General features: G+C 33.9%; 1 protein-coding gene across 2 annotated transcripts in view; it reads right to left on the bottom strand.

Moving 5' to 3' along the window:
* Positions 1–468: 468 nt before the first annotated feature.
* The window catches only part of VAV3 (vav guanine nucleotide exchange factor 3), a 451,154-nt gene continuing 430,278 nt past the window's right edge, over positions 469–21,344 (bottom strand). Inside the window, exons 25-28 of one of the 2 annotated variants that reach the window (XM_051993189.1) lie at positions 20,001–20,130; positions 6,529–6,612; positions 4,021–4,172; positions 469–1,494 (exon numbers count right to left, since the gene is read on the bottom strand). In XM_051993189.1, the coding sequence (XP_051849149.1) occupies positions 1,453–1,494; positions 4,021–4,172; positions 6,529–6,612; positions 20,001–20,130 (408 nt within the window). In that variant the 3' untranslated portion in view covers positions 469–1,452. The remainder of the gene's footprint in view (positions 1,495–4,020; positions 4,173–6,528; positions 6,613–20,000; positions 20,131–21,344) is intronic. The other variant, XM_051993190.1, reaches the window with a different exon arrangement.

The raw sequence follows: 21,344 nt of genomic DNA, 5'->3' as shown, positions 1-21,344 counted from the left end.
CACATGTATATAGATATGTTATATATACAGATATATGGTTGCATGAACTGATGATGACATCACAGCACCAGAGAATAATAATTCTATTTCCATTACAGAAGAGGTATAAGCAAACCACTGAGCAGACTACTCTGCCAGTCATTTAACATCATTTAGGTGCTATTGTGTGACCCAAAATGGCCCATAAATTTAAAGACAATTGGGAGAAGCCTTAAGCTCTCCCAAGAAAACATTAGGTGGGTCTTTATTTAGCTTTGAAATTCAGAGACATGAATGGGAATGAAAGCCATAGTCATGTACCTTTTCTTCTAGAAATCACAACAAAAGGATTTGTGCTGTTAGCAATCCTTCAGTCTTTTGCATTGGAAGTTTCAAGGGGAGCAGTATAATATATGTCACAGATTTGAGGGAGGAGAAATGAGAGAGAGAGAGAGAGAGAGAGAGAGAGAGAGAGAGAGAGAGAGAGAGAGAGAGAGAGAGAGAGAGAGAAGGGGTGGGAGGAGAGGGGAGGAGGAAATATTTCCTGTAGATGGTATTTGTCTAGAAGTGACATTTATCAATATAGCCCTTGATCTGGCTCATGTAAACACAGACACTGTGATCAGCTGGCTAGAAGCCACCAAAAGGATACTGAGCCAAAATTTCCTCAAAAATTTAGTACAAAGTTGCCACAACCACCTTACAAAAACACAAATATTTCTCTGGATTTAGTAATAAGGTTTGCTTTTTTTTTTTTAATTCAGTTTTCAAAAAAAAAAAAAAATCACTTGCCAAGGCAAGGAGTAAAAAGATAGCATTTCAAATATCTCAACTCTACACAAAGTAGATAGAAAACTTAGAAGTTTTCACAGGTATTTTTGCCAGGAAGATCTGTAAGACAAAAAGTATTTGTGAAGGGGTAAGTAGCCTCACTGATATTTTAAGACAAGTGACTAAATTTTTCACATAAGTGGCCTATATGACAGAACTCTCATTTTGCTTTGTGCTATGATAGGTAAAAGGCTCTAGTTCTTTGTACCATCAAAGATTTCAATGACTAGGGAAGGGAAGAGGAGTGTGATGAGACAGGAAGGGAGGAGAAGTAAAAGTGCATTAAACATTTACTAATGGCTGGCATTGACAGTGGTCTATGAAAGAAGTGAAAGGAAACATAAAGAAAAATATTTGCTGAGTTCTTCTGAGAAGAGAAGGTTTTGGCTTTGCACTGGTCCCAGATGATGACAGACTGGCAGGTTGTTTCTTGCCCAACTCTAGGCAAGCCATTAATCTGTCAGTATGAGCATCTTTAGAAATCCCAACATTAAGACTGGAGAAGACAGGAGGAGGAAGGATGTTGATTAGCCAGAAATGCAGCCTTTCAAATACTTCAATCAGTTCATAATGCTTTGTGGTTTTTTTGTTCATCACTCGTCCCTGAAATTTCTGATCCAGACTGCAAAATTAGGATTGAAGTCATTCATCCTCTTCCACATATGTTGATGGAAACCAGCCCACCTGCAAAGAAAAGCAGCCCAGAGTAACAAAAGGACTTTACATTTGGCTCTTATTTGGTATTCTAAAATTCCCTGCATACATTGTGTTATTACATGGCCATGACACCCTAATTAAGCAATATTTCTATCTCCAGTTGGTAGTTGAAAAGTTTGGGATGCCTAAAGCTGACTGCCAAATACAGGCAGGGATTGAAATAGAGGAAAAAGCTGTTAAAAACTTTTATTTTCCATATACATGGAAATCAATATATAAATGAACAAACAATGATATGGTAGCAGCATAGAAAATCATTTCTATTTCCATTACAGAATAGGTCTGAGCAAAGTAACTTGAAAGTTGGTCTTTATGCATTCTTCCCCTTGGGAAACTGAGCTGGAGATTGGCAATATTCATAAAACCTTCAAAACAGGCAATGGGGTAAAAAGTTTCTATTTGCTCTGAACTGTTGAGGCAATATAGTATATACAATAGACAGGAGGCCAGCGTCAGAATTATAAAGATCTGGATTCCACTCCCGCCTCGGTCATATAGAACAGCCATAAAGGAGTTACTAAACATCTCAGAGCCCCAGGCAACTCTAAGATAATAAGGGATTTTTCCACACTACAGGGTCCCATACTGATAAAGCCATAGGACTGTTCATATGAAAATAAAATGAGCTATGTGAAAGGTTGAGGGAAGAATGTTGAGAAGATATAATGAATCCTACTAAGAAAAAAAACAATAAGCATACCAGTAGTATAGGCCAAAAGAGTGTAGAAACATAATATCATAGATTTAGACTTAGGAAAGAAACCAGAGATCATCTGAGTCTACCCCTTTTAAATTTACAGATGAAAAAAATCAATATCCAGAGAGAATGTGACTTGACTAATAGTTAAACTGGCATTCAGATCCATGTCCTCTGCTCTAAATATAACATTCCTTCCATTATACCTTGTCTCTTTCTCTTCTTTTCTTCCTTCTTACCTTCCTCCCTCTTCTTTTTCCTTCTCTCCCTCTCTTTCTTCTTTTCCTCCTTCCTTCCTTCCTTCCTTCCTTTTCTTTCTTTTCTTTCTGTCTTATCTTCATCTCACTAATGCCAGACAAATAGCAACTGACCTATAATCCCACTGCTGAACAGCATGGAATCTTTGACCTGCTCTGTTTCTGACTGCAGCCAATGTACCCTTTCTTTGTCAACCTAGTAGCCCTCCACTGCTAGGGGTCACCAATACTGGTTCCAGACTTGATGCATCTACTAACTAACTTCTGCTTCATCGTGGCTCAGAACTCCTGTGCTCAAGAGATCTGTTCTCAAGCCTTAGTCTCCGGTGCTTCACCACACAGCTACTATGGTGAATTTTAGCTTCATGTTTCCCTTTTTATTCTAGCTTCAGGATTTAGCAGTTGAAAAAAGGGAGAACCACAGGTTGTGACAGGTATTTTCAGAAGTCACTTACAGTTATGTAGCAATAAAATCTCAGTTATCTTTATCAGCAAAAATGCTTGAGTCACCAATGAGTACAGAATTAATTATACCTGGCCCTTTGGCAGGGGTGGAGTTGAAGGGCCTAGGGCTATAATATGGTTTTATCAGTATGGGAGCTGTCCCAGTTGACAAGAATTCTGTTGTGAAAGTCTACCCATAAAACTATTAACTGATTGGACTTGTCCACAGAGCTTATGGTGCCCTGGATTGTCTAGTATTTATTTCTACAATTAGTTAAATTGTGAAGACCTTTCCCAAATCCAAACAGCTAGAAAACATGCAAATTTTACATTTCATTTTGATCAGAGAGACAAATAACAAGGAAACCAGGCATGGTTACCAATTGATTCATCAAAATATTGTCTGAGTTTGTTCCTACACAACTATAGATTCACCTCAAACTCTAATTCCATTTAAATCTATGACTTTCTGTGATTCCTGATAATAAATGTGTTAGCTCTTCAAAGATAACCACCATTTCCCTTATCTTTATTATCTCTCCAAGTACCAAATAGATTGCTTTATCTTAAGTGCTTAATAAATGCTTTTTACATGGATGAAAAATGAATGATTTTCAGAATGAAGATCTTGATCACAGCAAGACCCAAAAATACTTTCTTTATTCATTTAAGAAATAGCAAATTATGATGAATAAAGATTTGGATATTAAGTATATAAATTTACTATACATACATATTTTAAACTGATATACAAATACAAAGAAAACTTGGGATACATACTGGCTGTGTGACCTTAGACAAATTATTTGACATCTCAATGTTATCCATACATCTTAAGAATATAAGTTTCAGAGAAAATGCCTACTTGCATTGGGACTGAGAATTTTCTTACTTGGGAGTTCCTAATCCCAGAAAAATAACAATATAAATTCTTATCCCCATTCTTATTATATAGAATCAAACTGACTGCGTTATTGTTCAGCCATTTTAGATAAATAAAATTATTATACTTATGATGATACAATAACATAAAAATCAAATTTCTATTGTTAGAATAGCAAAGTCTGTAAGTGAAATAAAGTCAATGGGACTCACCCTTCCATTTGCTTCTCCTCTCCACCAGCCATTTACACTCATTTTTGTGTAAATTTTCACCACATCACCTTTAGACAAAGAGAGCTCTCTCATGTCTCTTGCGCAAAAGTCATATCGTGCAATAGCTATGCCCAGAACTTTGGGGCTCAACACTGCAGAAAACAATAGAAATTCAATATTAGTAAGGCCCTCACAAATCAGTAGTTCCAGTGAAGATAATATTATAATAAGAATTAAAATGCAAATCAGCCACTATACTGTGTTAGTCTTTCATAAAAATAAAAAAAATAAAAAACTAGTGATAAGAATACAAAAACTTGGAATCAAGATAGGGTTTCAACCAGCTTCGTGTTTGAGTCCTAGAAAATTAAAATAATAAAATGGAATTTGTCTGAAAGACCCAAAGTATTCCAACACAATGCATTCTGATGTTTTTTAGCAATGGATGTTTGCAACTAACATAAGCTTTCAGTGGGTTGAGTGTATTTAATATATATGCATGTATATATATACACACATATATATATATATACATACGTATATATATATAATATATGTATATATATATATGCATATATATACAGACATACCTATGATCATACATACAAGCATATGTGTGTATAATGTTTAATGACCTGGTTAATTTATTAGAAAATCATTAGAGTACGAAGTCATTTGTGCTTTGATTTCTGCTGGGAGTAAATGAATCCATTTACAATTAGGAAATTTTCCATGAAAATGGCCAAAAACCCCAGTTCAACTAACACTAGAATCAACTAAATTTCCCCATTTGATGGTAGAGTCAATGTTATGAACTGCTGCTATTCAAACATTATTTTTACTGCTTCCTTTCTGAAAGCATTTTGGAATATATTTGGATTTTATTCTACTAGTAATATTACTTATATTAGAAAGTTTTGAAATGAACCTCATACAGAAAAGAAAAATACACAGGAGCTCCCTAAAGGGTTTCTTTCTCCCAAATTCATATCTTAGATAATGGTCTTCTCATACTAATAAGACATACTAATGTTAACATGGAAAAAGACATCATTTCTGACATTTTAGTACACCTAAAGTTATATTTGGGATGATGAGGAGTTCAAGGGTGAACCTAAAATAATCCATTTTCTCCATTTGTCTTTAGTCATTAAAAAAAAAAATCTACCTTAAAGCTAGCTACTCAAGCCGTCTATGGAGCTTCATAATATATTTCTGATAATTTATCTACCTTCCACTCTCTAGTATTATAAAGGGCCTCCAATTATACTCAGAGCAATTCTCAGAATTGTTCCCTTGAACTTGGTAGGACTTTATAACCCCAAATTGGGTTAAAAAAAAAAAATAACAACTCTAGTCTAAGACAAAGAGACAAATGGGGAAAGTCACAGGTCTATATTTCTAAAGCTTCCCCTGCCCAGACAGTTACAATTATGCTTTATGTAACAATGGAGAAATTCTCTCACATCATTACTCTGAAAGAGAATCTGAACTATTTTTCATAGTTCTGCAGCTGTAGCAATTTCTACAATCTCCAGATATGACTAAAGTGATAAATAAATAGCAATATTGTACCTTTCAGAACTGTACGAGGCCAAAAAAAAATATGGGTCATTTTCTTTTACTGCACCATTTATACATAGCCATAATGGCATTCACGCTGTAATCTGTCACACATTATTGGTACACTGCTCTTGGACCAAGGTAAAATTCTGAAGAAAAATACAGTCACCCATTAGCTCAATGTGTGACCTTTAGCAGGCCACTGAACATCTCTGAGATTCAGTTTTGTCACCTGTAAAACGAGTGACTTGGTCCAGATGATCTCTAAGGTCCCTTTTCATTCTAAAGAACTATGATTCTCTGGGGCATCATGCTTGACATAACAAGGGGAAGGGGTAAAAAATATTTTTTCTGGATATAAATGTACATGCCTAGATGTCACCTAAGCTGCCGCCATTCAGTACTTTTGTCAGAACATAAATCAAAGATATAAGTTGACTTGTGTCAGTTTATCTACAGAAATGATGGACAACATTCATTCTTTCCATGAAACATGGAATAACTTGACTCAAATGATAGGAGACAAAGATGTTAACAATGATTGAGACTCTGCATGCATCTTTTTCATGGCTGAACAGAAACATTAAATTTAGAGACCAAAATCATTATCCTAAGAATACATTTTCACACTGTCCCCAAATAAAGTGACTTTATCTCAGCTTTTCAACCCTTATACTTTCAGATCACCTCCCTCTCCTAAAATCATCCCCCAACCCAATGTTAGAAATGGCATACTGCAGAAAATGATATTTTTAAAAACAGAAGAGTAAAATGTCATAACAAAATTTTTATGCCAAAAAGAAGAACACGTATGGTTATAACAAAACTCTAAAGACTGGACATACAATGATGTATCCTTATGAGTTGCTGTGCATGAAAATCAAAATATTTTCATTGTGGAACAAAAGCAAATCGAGAAGAAATATAAAAGTGGTAAAGCAGTACCTGACCAGAAAGGAGTAGAAGGGGGGACAAAGCTGTAGTCTGGAGGAGGAGTTACAAAAGAAAACCCACAGAACAAAGAAGGGGCTTAGAGGAAAAAAGAAAGAAAAAGAGAGAAGCAAAATAACATTTAAGTATTGTCAGAATATCTTAATAATGCTATTTAAATTATCTTCATAACAAGAAAAACATATTGTCATGTCAGGCCCTCTGAAAGCAAGATGAACCATAGCAAGTTCCTATTAACTGTTCTGATCTCATCAACTCTTTCTCCATTGACCATTGAAAACTACTATTTTCAAAATGCCCATGAGGTCAAATATTTATATTTACATTTTGTTGGAAATTAACATTGGGATTCAAAGTCCCTATTCAGTAAACACATCCATAGCCATATAAACACATATACATATAAACTTTTTTTAGTTCATTTTTAAAGTCCACATCTCTGAGACAGCTCTAGTCTTAACATGGGTTGAATATAAAATTCAGATTACTATCAATAACCATGATACTTGTACATGATTCCCTTAATACATAGTGCTAATACTCTTTGAGCTTCTGATCTAGCAGAAAAGAACACTATTTCACATTAATGGGGGAAAAACAAGAAATATATAAAAAATATACATACATACACATGCACTTACATACATATATACCTATACACATATACATACACATATACATGTGTGTGTCCATTCTGATAATTCCCTGGAAACTGTTTCAAAGCCTCCACTGAAGTTAATCAGTATCAAGTATTCTTCATTTATTCAATGGAAAGAGGAAAATTACCAATACACTTTCACTATCCAATCATTTTATATATCCCACAATCATTTCCCCAAAAAAACATATTATGGTTAATAGTGAATAACATTCATTAGGAACTGCATGATGGGATTCCAATCATCTCCAGGGATCCTTTGCCCTGAGGTTCCATGTTAGGGGGAAAAATGGACCCCTAACCTCTATAAGTGTTCACCTGGGGCTGTAAATGTTGGGAAGATAGCCAGCTCAATGACAATAAAGAGGTCATCTTTCAGGCTGCTGTTGTGCTTGGGGGACCTCCAGACATTGTTCAGAGTCATCACTCACAGAGTTACAGTAATAAGTCACTGGAAACAATTTATTGGATATTTAAAAAGCAAATCAGACACTTAGTTTGATTGACTGGGAGAAGAGTCAAAGAGAATTTAGCTAATACTGTAACCTTCTAAACCTTGGAACCCTATAGGCCTCAGGTACCAAGAAGTCTTTGTTAAAAGGTCTATAGATTTTGCTCACTCTCAATTTTCTGTCTTTCCATTTGGCTTAATTTGAAACATATCCTTATTAATTAATTCCCAAGAACCATCAAGAGATAGTGAAAAAATCATTGATTTGGGAGTCAGGTGAGATCTGGATTGAAATCTTGCCTCAGACACTCAGTTTCCTCAATTATAACTTGCAGGATTTTTGTGTAATGAAACTACTTCAAAAAGTTCTAGAAAAATGAGAGTTATTGTCATTGTAGGGGCCCAACTTTTTTTCTATTTAATTTGATCACAAGAGATTACATGTGCAAGATAGACATGGAACTAGAAGGGAACTGAGAAGTCTTCTGGCTCATTTTACAGATTTCAGAGAAATTAACCAACTTGTCTAGGATTACACAGCTAGTATCAGGGGTAGGATTTTAATGCAGATCTTCCAAGGCTCAGATCCAATATTCCTCACTATGTTTTCTTCCAATGTGCTCTAGTATTTATATCTACTTTTTTTCTTTTTTAATTTTAGAGACAGATGGCATAGTAGGTAGAACACTGAACTTGAAATCAGCTTGAATTCAAACCCAACCTCAGACACTTACTAGCTATCTAACCCTTAATAAATCACTAAATTTCTCTGCCTAAAGTTCTTTATATGTAAAATGGGGATAATAATAGTGCCTTTCTTTCTTCCCAAGAATGCTATAAAGATAAAATGAGCTAATATTTATAAAACAATTTAAAAAGATTAAAGCCTCATATAAATGCTAGTCATTATTATTGATATTATAATTATTATTATTATTAATCCCACACTAAATTCTTCCTCTGATGCCTCATCATAGTTTAGCCATGATGCTAGGTTATTCTAGAAGAATACAAGTGTAGGTAGGGCAGTTGGTTTTTGAACAACTGATTTTGGCTCCCAACTCAGAAAATAATGAAATTGCAAACAAGATATTAAACTAATAGTAATAATATTCCATTTTGTGCTACTCTGTAATCAAGCATAAACAAGCTCTTAAATCAAATTGAAAGGGAAGCTAGGGATTTGTTATATGATGGAACACTGGTCATGTCCTATTAGTGGTCCTTAAAATAGTTCAGCCTTCCATCCTGCAATGAGAAGATGTAGTCTCAGAGTTCAAGGAAGTCCAACCCAGGAAACCAGTCCTGCTAAGACTCTCTAACATAGTAATCTTTAAATGGAGATTATGAGTATGGTCCAATGAATATTGTGTCTAATGATCACCTTAGCTAATTTCAGAAAGGTACATCAGCAGTTTCAAAGAGCTACAGGTTTTTTCAATAATGGAAATCTTAAAGGAGTTACAAACTTTGTTGTTGGAAAAAAAGTATTGTCATTGTTCAGTCATGTCTGATTCTTAGTGATATTGAAGTGATTTGCCATTTCCTTCCCCAGCTAATTTTACAGATGAGGAAACTGAAGCAAACAGACCCTTATCCAGGGTTACACAGCTAAGTAGGTGTCTAAGGCTAGGTTTGATCTCAGGAAGAGGAGTCTAAAATCAGACTCAACATTCTACTGTACTACCTTGCTGCCCTTGGAAAGGAATGTTGAAAACATTAAATTAAAATATTTTCATTTATGTTAAATCATTAATAATATCATAGCAAAAATATAAAAATCACAAGACATTCTGATGTTTTATTAAATCTTTACATCTTCTACTACTTAGAAGCTCTTTGTATATAGGAAGAGCTTAAAAGTATGCATTAAACTGGATTATTAGAATCAATTTTTGGATGTGGCACATGCTATTACTACCTCTTTTAAAAACTATTATCAGGGAGCATAAGTAATTTTAATTATATTGACACCATGATAAATCTACTTCCAGACAGATGCTGTCTCTTTTTAAATGAGAAAATGGCACACATCTAACTTTTTAAATGACAGAAAAGTTGGCACCTGGGTTGACACTAGACATCTGTGAGAGGCAGAATGTGAAGGCCTCATGCCCCACGTGACTTTTGGCTGCTATTTTGAATTTTCTCCTTGAGCTGCTTTCCAAACTTCTATCTTTTAGTGCATCCCTGGGAATTTTTCATCCACAGAGCAATAAAAAGGCTATATTTCCCCCAAGTTACTAATGATGACTATTTAAGTCAAGATTCTAAAGTGTAACAAGAAATAACTTAAAATTGTCTCAGGAGAAGAAGAATAAGGAGCCTGTGAAAATACAATTAAATGTGATTTATCTGATCTTAAAAGCAGGTAGATATATTCAAACAGATGACCTTTCTTGGTTCTGAAAATTTTTTACATCCCTAAACTAATTTGTTTAATAATCTGATGGAAAATTTGCACAGATAATTCTGAATAAATAATTCTAATACACTACCTCCCGGTACTCAGAGCTGCAGCTGGATTTCTACAGATAACTTCTTCCAGTCTTTGACCCTTTTCTCTCTTTTCTCTATTTCATTTCCAACTGTGAACTGATCCTATCTTACAATTTCAATAAATCATCTCTGCTTGATCCTTTTATTAAAAGTCTTATTGATGTGTTTTGTTTTTTATATTACAAATATTCACAGATTACTTCCATTTTGTGAGAGGTCTCTTGTAACAAAATAAAACTAATAATATAGTGACCTCGTCTGAAAGTGCCTTTGGAATTCCACATCTATAGCACACTCCCTCAACTCTCTATTTAAAAAAAAAAAATCAACAAAAATCTATTTTCTTTCAATTCCATTGGAAAAGAAAAGAAAAGAAGATTTCTTTCAAATCCTCTCAATGGCTATATAATAAACACACACCTGTATGTATGTATTTACATACCTATATTTATGGGCTTATAAATACACACATATATGTATGTTTTTCATTCTGCACTGAGAAATTTTTTTTAAAAAATTAATAAAATGATTTGTTTGATTCTCAAAGTACATTAAAAGTACTGATCGAAATCTGTTAATTATTCTTTCTGGATGAACACACAGCCAAATGAAGAGCAAAAGAAATATACCTTAAGCACTATCACAATTTAAACAGCAGTTAATTCAAACTACAACTGTATAAAAATCTTAACTCTGATGTCTAGTTCTCTACCAACCTTCAGGACATTGCCCCTTGGGCATCCTGCTCTCACTTCAGAGTTAATGATCCCTAAAATCTAACAGGCCATCATCTGCCTCCCTGGGAACTTCATTATTTTTGTTAGTGATACTATCTATTGCTCCCTCACTTAGGCTCTCATCTTTGACTCTTTCCTCTACCTCATTTAACTATATCCAAATGAATTCATTAAGTCTTTACAATTCTTCCTTTAAAATGCTTCTCAAATTTGCCCCTTTGCTAGCTCTTTCCACTACTATAATCACTCATAAGCTATCAACTTCAGGCTTTGGTTATTGAAACTACCTCTTAATTGTCTCCCCAATTCCAATCTCTTTCCTCTTCCTGTCTTTCCTACCTCCTACTGACTGACTCCTCATCAGTTAATGACTCCATCACCTACAGCATAAAAGCCAAATTTCTATTTTAAAATCCAATGCCCTTAATAATCTGATCCTATTCTGGTTTCTATTGTTGGAGGAAGAAAGTCACTAACCACATTTTTATGGTACCTCTTTTAGGGGAAAAAAAACAAAACAACATGAAAGGACAATAGGAGCATAAAAAGTGTGCTATTTTTTGGAGTCAGAGGACCTAAATTTGAATCTTTGGCTCAAGACTAAGTATATGGACTTGAAAAAGGCACTTTCCATTTCAAGTTTCAAGTTTCTCCTATGGGCTAAAATTAAAGTTCTTAGAGATCCCTTCCCACCTCTTCTTTCCCTTTATATACTTTGATTCCCATAATAACATTGTGAACTACAGAATATTCTCCCCATTTTACAGATGAGGAAAATGTAGCACCCAAAGTTAAGTAGCACAGCTGTAAGTATGCATAGTGAGATTTTAATTCATTCTTTCCTAACTCTGAATCCAGAATTATAATATTGTTGTCCCATGTCAGGCTATGATCTTTCTCAAACTCCTCATTTATTTCCCAGTTCTATTTAAGAGGTCTCTGGTATACTTCAATAACCATATCATTTTTGACACTTTCTATTGACTTTTATACAAAGGCTCTACTTTGCTTTCCCTCTCTGATCCCTAGATATTCTCATGAGTGAGTGTATCTTATTACTCTATATAATGCTACATCATTACCCAGATAACCTCTATTTTTTCCTTTGGATTAAGGCATATACTTCCAGAGACGTGATCTATTTAAGGTTCCTATTCCACCAAACTCTGTGCCATCTATATGATGTCAAATGTGCCTGCTTGAATTAAGACTGTCCTGCTCCCTATACCTGATGGTTTTCCTTATTGATATTTGAGGCAATGGCTATCATTGCTGGTTTCCATTAACTATTGATTCTCTAGAAGGAAATTTTTGCTAGCATGTCATATCAAGTTAAATAACTATGCAATATTTCAAAGTTCTCCAACTCAAACTTTCTCAAAGTAGTACTAAAAATAGTTTAGCTATACAATAATACTGATGACAGGATAAAGGGGAAATACATGGGTGTTAGTGGAAAATACAGAATGGAGAAACAACAGACAATCTGTTCAGGGCACTTGCTTCTTTTCCCTCTTGAGCTACCCATCTGGACATGCTATTCTAGTAACCTCATAAGCCTTATGGACAATTTGAAAAAATTTCTAGATTAGTTACAAATGCCAAAATTAATATGCTAGGGCTCATAATTCTTCTTTTCTTCCCTCCCTCTGCTCCCTGCTATATTTCTTCTCTATATATTTTTGCAGGAATATGAACGTTCTGAACTTTCTCTAGGTTCTCCTAATCTTCTGTTCTACTTATTCTGAAGAAAGTAGAAATGTGCTAGTTGAAACCAGATCAATCTACTTAACCCAATCAGCAACCAAACTTGGGCACAAATCTTTTTCTTAATAATGCCTGATTCCCAATCAGGAATTTACTTTTCTATTTTCTATTTTTCTGTGTTTCCATCAGTGTTGATCCCCTTGGCATCAAGGCTGCCTTTAGCTATAAAGATCATAACTAAGACTCTATGATGGTACATTCCCCACAAGGAAGCCACCACTGAGGGCACATACTTGTTAAAGTCTTATTGATGGATTCATAAGACTATCAAACAACTTCTCTCATTCCTATCATCTGCAATTTCCCATACCATAAGCATGCTCTACTTTGTCCCTTTTTCCATTTCCCAATAGAAGCATATAATTATGGGACTTGGTAAACGATCTAATCCAAATTTCCCATTTTTCAGTAGAGAATATTGAAGTCCAGAGAGATTGATTTGCTTGACCAAGATCATTTTCAACTATTATTAACAGAGCAAAAAAACAATTGAAATTGAGAGGAGAAACTATTCTTCAAAATCCCATTGAGTAAATCAGAAAGATAGGTCTGTTTTTTGGCAAAGATGGGAAGTAGGTTATGCCATTCATCACATGGTCACTATGAAATAGCATGAAGTCTGTTTTGCAAAGGTAGACCTTCATGCATGGTATTCACTCAGGTGCCATGTCCTAGGCCTTTCTTGATCCATGAATCTTCTTCCCATCATAGTCCTCAGTTGTTAGTGTCTTTTCCCTCTTGAAACTCTTGTATGTATTTAAGTTTGCAAATACATGTAGAGATCTCCCTACCATCTTTACCCCCAATTTCTTGAAGTAAATTTTTTGAAGACAAAGATTTTCATTTTTCTTTTTGTACCCCTAATATCTAACACAAAACCTTGTTTATACTAGGTACTTAGTAAAAGTTCTGTGAATTGTCTTAGGATCCTTCTCCATCTCTGTGACCTCCCAAGATTTAAGTCACTCCATAGGCAACCAAAAAAAGTCCCTGAACCTTGTAAAACAGCACAACTGTGCTTGGGACCATGTCCTTTGAAATGCTGTGTTCACTGACCATAATATTTTAGACTCTCATTAAATATTAATCAATATCTTCTCATGTATTATCATCATTCATATATCTGACACAGTTCTTCCATTATGATGAACCTTGAAAATAATCGTTAATCTTCAAGGAGTATTCTGAGCAGAATCTACTTAAGAACAAGCTCCTCAAATAACTATCCGGGTCAATCTATCAAAAAAGATCAGATGCTTAAAAATAATGTGGGCATAAAGGCTCTTTTATATTTTTCCTAAAGTTGGAGAATCTCTTCTCTATTCTGCTTAGTTTTCAGCTCGATTGCCTCTTCTCTTCTCTTTTAGGGATTTTAATAGGAATAATAGTTCCATCTGACCTAGGAGTCTAATGTACAACTTCCTGGTAGGAAAAGTCATTCATGGAGTTCAGATGAACATTCAACAAAGAGGTAAAAATCCAGCCAAATATGCTAAAGTCACTGTACTTCTATAACGAAATAATTTTGACTCACCAATTATTATAATATTGTAATTATAATATAGTAACATAATCCTCATTCTCTATTCTCTAAATGGAATTCATATAAAATCTCTCTCAAATGGATATTTTTACATAAGAGTAATATTATAATTAGAAGTATAATTAGAAGAATAAAAGCATGTAATCAAAACATAGGTTTGACTAGTGATATGCCACATAGTAATCATAAACCATACAAATTAGCAAATAGATCTATTATTTTGTCAACTTGTAAATTCCCTCTAATGATTTATATCATAAATCATTTATGATTTACCAATCCTGTGATTTTCTATGTTCCCTTAATATATGAAGGAACTCATATAACTCAATAATGAGTTATAAGAAGCCTAGCCAAAATGCTGAAAACGTTCTAAAAAGCCTTACAATTTATCAAACAATAGCAGAGGTCTCTTATATGTTCCCATTTAAATTCTACTACTTTTTTCATCTTTGTTCTATTTAAATGTCATTTCTGTTTCCTCTCTAAGTACATCAGACACTATGATATTAGAATCTAAGTGTGGTGGTTTCAATATTTTTGATGGAGAAAAACATTTATTAAATTTTTTCCACAAAAATCTTTTCCTTTTTGCTTGTTTATTTTTCTCCATCCATTTTCATCAAAAAATATTTTTGAGATGATGTTGTCAACAGGTTTTACCCTCTGCTGCTTCCATTATCCTATAAATTATCTTATAAAATCACAAGATTTTATAAATGAAATTACATTTTCATTCAATGTTGCCTTTCACAGCCTTCTCTGTGTGACAAGTCAAATGCTTATTATTTAAAAAACTTTCTGGGGGATTGTGGACTCCTTTTTGGAAACAATTAATTTACATTGGTCAAACTTCTGGATGACATCAGTATCCTTGTCATTGTCCACTACCCATTTTTATTTTTAATTATTTAGTTCATGATTGGTTATAATTATGTCATATTTTTCATTATTATTATTTCTTATTTTTAAATAAACCTTAGAATTAGCTCTGATAAATAAATTGCTTGTGCACAAACTTTCAGAAGACTCAGAAATAACTCACCCATAAATAACAAATATTTTTGCATTTGTTAAAAAAAATCTATTTTATTCTTTATTGTATTATCTGAAGCTGTCTGTCAATTACTTATCAATTCTTTTTTCAAAGTGCTCATTATTTAAAAGCATGAGGCTTCTGTGTAAATCTATAAATCTTTAGCCTGTCTTAATCATTTTTGCTAAATCATACAATCTCATATATTTTCCCCATTGTTACTTTTTTTCCCAGCTTTGCATTAAAGTCATCCAATATTAAAAAATATGTTAATTTGACTTGGATTGTCTTATCAAATTTTTCATAATATTTCTCTATCTCTTTATCCTTACCAACTAATAATACCATATAGCAACTGTTACTTTTGCAAACATTCATCACTAATCCTGCAACTCATAATGACCAAAGTTGCCATGAATTATTTCTTAGATCTTCTGGGATCAATAAAAACTACTCTGCAAGTTCCTTTCTTTGTTTCAATGAGAAATAACTTGGAAACCAGTTTTGTATTTCAAAGATAAAATTGGTTCATGGAGAAACACGTGACCAGCAGGACACTTATTTAATTATGAGAAAAAAGAGGGTTTAGGTCAGAGCTACCCCTCAAATGAAGGAAATTTTTAAATGACCTTTATTCCTGTGAATCCCCTTTTCATTACAGTGATGATGACAATGGAGTAGCAAGAAAGGTAACAGAGAGATCTATGAATGATAGGTTTTTTTAGACTGGCAACAACTTGATTGTCTATATTTTAAATGTGAGATACTTGTCCAATGACCAATGGGGAGACATATCACTAGAGGAACAGGGTCATATCTTAACATTCTTGTTATAAACAAAATCAGAAGTAAAAGGAAATTGTAGCTAAATATAAAGATGGTTCACAATGCCCTATAGTGATATAAATAGAAAAAAATTATTCTCTAACTAATGATATGTACATAAAAGAAATATGTACATTAAATATACAATATATTTTAATTTAATAGTATAATAGAGAGTCAGTGTCAGGATTAGGAAAACCTAAGAAGATCAAGTCAATCTTTGATATATAATAACTGTGTGATTCTAGGCCAGTAATTTAATCTTTTGTTGAGAAGATATTGATTTGTATTGGTGGGTGGAATTCCCTTGATTGGTAGCTTTCTACAGCAATAAATCGCAGATCCAGCCTCTATCTTATAAATGTATATATAGAGCATAAACATAGAAATATGTGAATTAATTCTGATGGAAAATTAATCTGTTAGTTATACTTTTTCGTACTTTAAAAATGATTCATGTCCTTATGACATGAGTCATGGGTATTCCTTGTATCAATACCCCTATATGATTTAATATATGTTTCTAAATAGTTGTCATTGTTTTTAAAAAGTTTGTAAACTTACAGCTAACTTGGTAATGATTCTCCCCAAACTTAAAAGTTTGTCCTTGGACAATAGATGTTATAAGCTTATCATCATTATAAGCTTAGTGCCTTCAAGGCAGCTGGGTGGCACAGGGATGAAGTAGGCTTAAAGTTAGGAGGACTTCAAATATGGCATTAGATGCTTACTAGGCAGGATACCTGAGGACTCTGTGTCTACCTTAATTGTTTTCATTATAAAATGAGGTTGCAATGAGGATCAATAAGATATCAGCAAAGAACTAATTAAGCTTAGCAGTTGGCATATAATAGGTGTTTAATAAATGTCCTATCACACTCCACATCCTACAACTTACATGCCTGAAGCCTTTCTAGTTTGGTAGCATCTGGAATAATTTGGCTTCCTTTGGGGTTTTCAGGGACCAAGAATCGCAATCAGATTTTAAAGAAGCATCAGAGTAGGAATTCAGTGGATAGAGATAGTTTTAATGAATGAACGAATGAATGACATTCATTAAGTGTTCATTATATGCCCCAAGTACAAAAGAAAAAAGAAAAAAAAAAAAAAAAAAAAAAAGGCAGTCTCCTCAAAGACTGATATCCTAATTCACTGAGCAAAGCATCAAAAGGGAGCAGGAAAAAGAAAGAAAACATAGTGGGTTGTTAGTGGAACCACATCCAAAGCCTTTCACTATAGTGGTATTAATTTTATTATAGTAGCTGGACAGTGTGAATTAACTGGGTAGGATATGAAACATGGTGTGGTTCAAGGTCAGTATATACAGTGAACTATGTGAGTTTGTGCTTTAATATGATTATGATGGTAGCAATAATAGACATTAGACATCTAAGCAATAATATTTTTCTTTCTACAATTAAATTTTGAAGCACTTCTTAAAAAATGCTTCATTAAAAAAAAAAAAAAAAACCAAAAAACTGATGTGTAATGTTACTGCCCCAAATAAAAGGATACATTTTTTTTTCTATTTTAATTGGTTGGTGGCTCAAATTCTTTCAAAAGCTGTGCAGGGATGTTTAAAGTAATTGTTTTGTCTTAGTAAAAGAAGCAAGGAGAAAGATTACTTTTTCAAAAATAAATAAATAAAATAAAATAAGAAATTAAGTGAGTCCTCCTTTAGCCCTACATAGTAATCTATTGATTAGCAAAATATCTGTTAGGGATAAGCCTGACTCTGGTCAGTTCAAGTTAGATGAAGCACTGATATGTTATTCAACACTTAAAAAAAAAAAAAAAAAACATTATTTATCCAAAGAACAGAAAGGATTTTCAGTGAAGATAGTGTTAGCTACTAGCCACCCTCCTAGTCTTAGAAAAATAGATCTGGTTAGTAGGGCTACAGCACTGTGATTCAGAAGTCTCAGGATAGCAACCAAATTTTTTTTTTGAGTTTTTAATAATTTTTTATTGATAGAACGCATGTCAGGGTGATTTTTTACAGCATTATCCCTTGCATTCACTTCTGTTCCGATTTTTCCCCTCCCTCCCTCCAACCCTTCCCCCAGATGGCAAGAGTCCTTTACATGTTGAATGGGAGCAACCAAATCTTAAAAGTCGAGGTCCCATGTGGCTAGGCCTGTGACCAGAAACCCAGGTCAATATGGCCAGAGACTACCAGGAAGTTTTCAAGTATTCAGGATAAAGCAGGGACTACTTGTATGGAACATCTGATCAACTGGATCTCCTCCCTCCTTGACCTTATAGCAATACATATAGCTAAAATTTCACCAAAAGGTTTATTAGAGGAAAATTACTGCAAAGGTAGAGGAAATTGTTTGACAGTCCTGTAGGTCTGTTAATAGGGCTTATATCTAGTTCTTAATAGATGTGAGTGCAACGTATGTATCTCCATTGGCCTTTCCTCCTCTGGCTGGTATAGGGGGCAAAGAAAAGGCAATAGACAATTTCACAAATTGTAGATAAGGCTATTTTCAACACTATCGGATATTTCCTAAACACATTAGAAAAACAGCCTTTCAAGGACACCATCCCTGAGAGTGGATAAACTGCCCTATAATTGAGGGGAAATGATAATAGACTGCCCCCAAATAAAAGGACACATTTTTCATTTTAATTGGCACTTTCACTATTATTGTAACTTGAGCTGTCTGTCAGAGCATTCAGTGTTCCACATGTTCATCATTCATTCTTGACAACTGTGATGAGAACTGCTAATAAGTATCAAATAAGGGTCTGTCAATCAGGTAACAAATTATGTTCACATGTGCTTCTATTAGACTATATACACAACTGATTCTGTTTGTGGTATCAGAATCTACAGATAATGTGTTGGGGTTTTTTTAATCCCCTATAATGTGACAATGTTAATATCCTACAAGAATTTCTAAAGGGTCCCACTCCATTCTAATGGAGTCTTAAATGGTACTCATTTGTTCCCATAAGCAGGTAGAAATTAAAGAGATTAGGAAAAAAGATAACATAAAGTAAAGCTGAATTCTCAATTGTCCAGCAGATTCCATGGGGCAAGAAGAAGCTTTCATTGGACCACTTAATTCTTTTTACATGCTCTTACTTAACTTTGAGCAGCATCTCAATTCATCTTATGATGAATACTCTCTCCACTAGTGCATGCTTCAATCCATTCACAATTTTTTATTCTTTACAAATTCTTCTAGAAGGAAGGAAGGAAGGAAGGAAGGAAGGGAAGGAAGGGAAGGAAGGGAAGGAAGGGAAGGAAGGGAAGGAAGGGAAGGAAGGGAAGGAAGGGAAGGAGGGAAGGAAGGAAGGAAGGAAGGAAGGAAGGAAGGAAGGAAGGAAGGAAGGAAGAAAGGAAGCAAGGAAGAGAAGGAAGGAAGGAAGGAAGAAAAAGATAGATACATAGATAGATATTTCCTCTTTTAATTATATTACAAAAAGAAATAAGGACTTTTAGTACATGCTCCTTCCCCCCCCCCCCCCCAGAGATCATATTCTCTAGTTAGTTATTATCTCCTAAAGTTTCATTGGTCAATATTTGGAATAAGCTTGGTTAGAATGCCATGAGAACTACATGTCAGCTTTATTCAAAAAGCATTGTAAAATACCATAATGTCCATAAATCTTACATCTAAGTTAAAAATAGTTTGGCCAATACAAAAGTCATTGAAAAGTGAATAGATTGTGAATCAACATACCACACACACTTCTGGTAGATTTCCAATCACAAACATGATTTTAAATTTGGAAGAAAAAAAAGTAGCTAGAGACTTTCATAAACCTGTTAGCAGACCTGATTCTGCTTAGTTTCAGAAAAAAAAGTCCTAGTTCAAGGCATTACCATATTAATTGGTTATCTGTCAAAACAGCAGAATGAAGATGTTCTCTGTTATTGTGACTTTAATCCTTAAGAAACAACTAATAGTATTCTAAATTACAATCACAATACTCACAGTTGCTGCTTGCTCTATTACCCCTCTGTCCAGCTGAATTTTCAGGCTCCTTGTATGGGAATTGAAGAGTAGTATCTAAAGTCCTGAAGCCTTCTTTAAGAGAATGATGCTTATAGTATTCGACAAGTTCCTTTCAGGAAAAAAAAAGGCACCAAAGATGATTTAAATAAGGGTAATTTTGTTCTCAGTCAATTCAACTTCTCAGACACACAATTACATGCTGTACAAAGATAATCTCTACAATGCAAACTCTTCATAAATACATAGAAGAGAAAGTGAATGATAATCTCTCCCCAGCTGTGAGGATGTGAGTGATACCTACCCAGTACCAGTTCCGGTTCTTCTAACCATTTATAATGGGAGGCCCAACCCCCACCTTATTGCTAATGAATATAATAGATCCCATTATTTGAAAGTGGGATAGAGTACATGAACAGAAGTTATACCAATTTTCTATTTTAGCATAGCAATTACTGCTTTTCTTTACTGAATACTTTTTCCCCTAAATATACATAACAGGATACAGCTGCTTGCTAGCTATATCTATTCCAAGTTTTCTCTATTTTTTCCTAAAAGACAGAGGGAAAAGGAACTTCATTCCCAAAATTCACCAAACCAAAGCTTAAGAAATGCTCTCTTGATGTCATTCTTGGACTCCAGAAGAGAAAGTCTTAGAATATATGTCATAACACCTGTGCACTTATGGTTTTCTTGAGTCAAGGATATAAAATTGCTTCCACTTTTTTATTGGAAGTCTAAAATTCTGACACTCTTAATAATAACTTTCATATCAAAATTCTAAGGAAATCCTCAAAAGTCCCACTAAAGTTCTGTATAGAAATCAGAGCTGTGCTAGTGGAAATAGTATTGTAGTTGTGAGTGAATTTTTAATTTTAGTGAAACTCATCTTATTATATAATTATTAGATTTCCATATAACCCAGTTGAAAAGAAAATCAAAGAAAAAACTACTTTTGATTTCACTGTTTTATCCCCTAATTACAATACACACTGTAAATACAAAAAAATTCTGTTAAGTGGGAAGGCAACAACTTTACTGAAAACATGAGCTATCCATTTCCTCAATTTTTAACAATAACTCTTAAGAATCATTTCAAAGAATAAAAACAATCTAGTGTTTTTAATAATTTTAAAAACCAAAGTTAAACTTAATTAAGCTGATCTATGTTAGGCTCTCAAAGTTCAAACCACCTTCATGGATGTCTATCATCACCATCATCATCATTATCCAATTGGGTTGGAAAGAATTTTGGAGGTCATTTAATAAACACTGCTCCAAGATAAAAAATTTTTATCTATGATATCTATTCTCTGCTTGAACCAT

The sequence above is a fragment of the Antechinus flavipes genome, chromosome 4, assembly GCF_016432865.1.
Source record: "Antechinus flavipes isolate AdamAnt ecotype Samford, QLD, Australia chromosome 4, AdamAnt_v2, whole genome shotgun sequence".
Lineage (NCBI taxonomy): Eukaryota > Metazoa > Chordata > Mammalia > Dasyuromorphia > Dasyuridae > Antechinus > Antechinus flavipes.
Note: the sequence above shows the minus strand (reverse complement) of the source record. Positions and strands in the feature narration are given on the sequence as shown.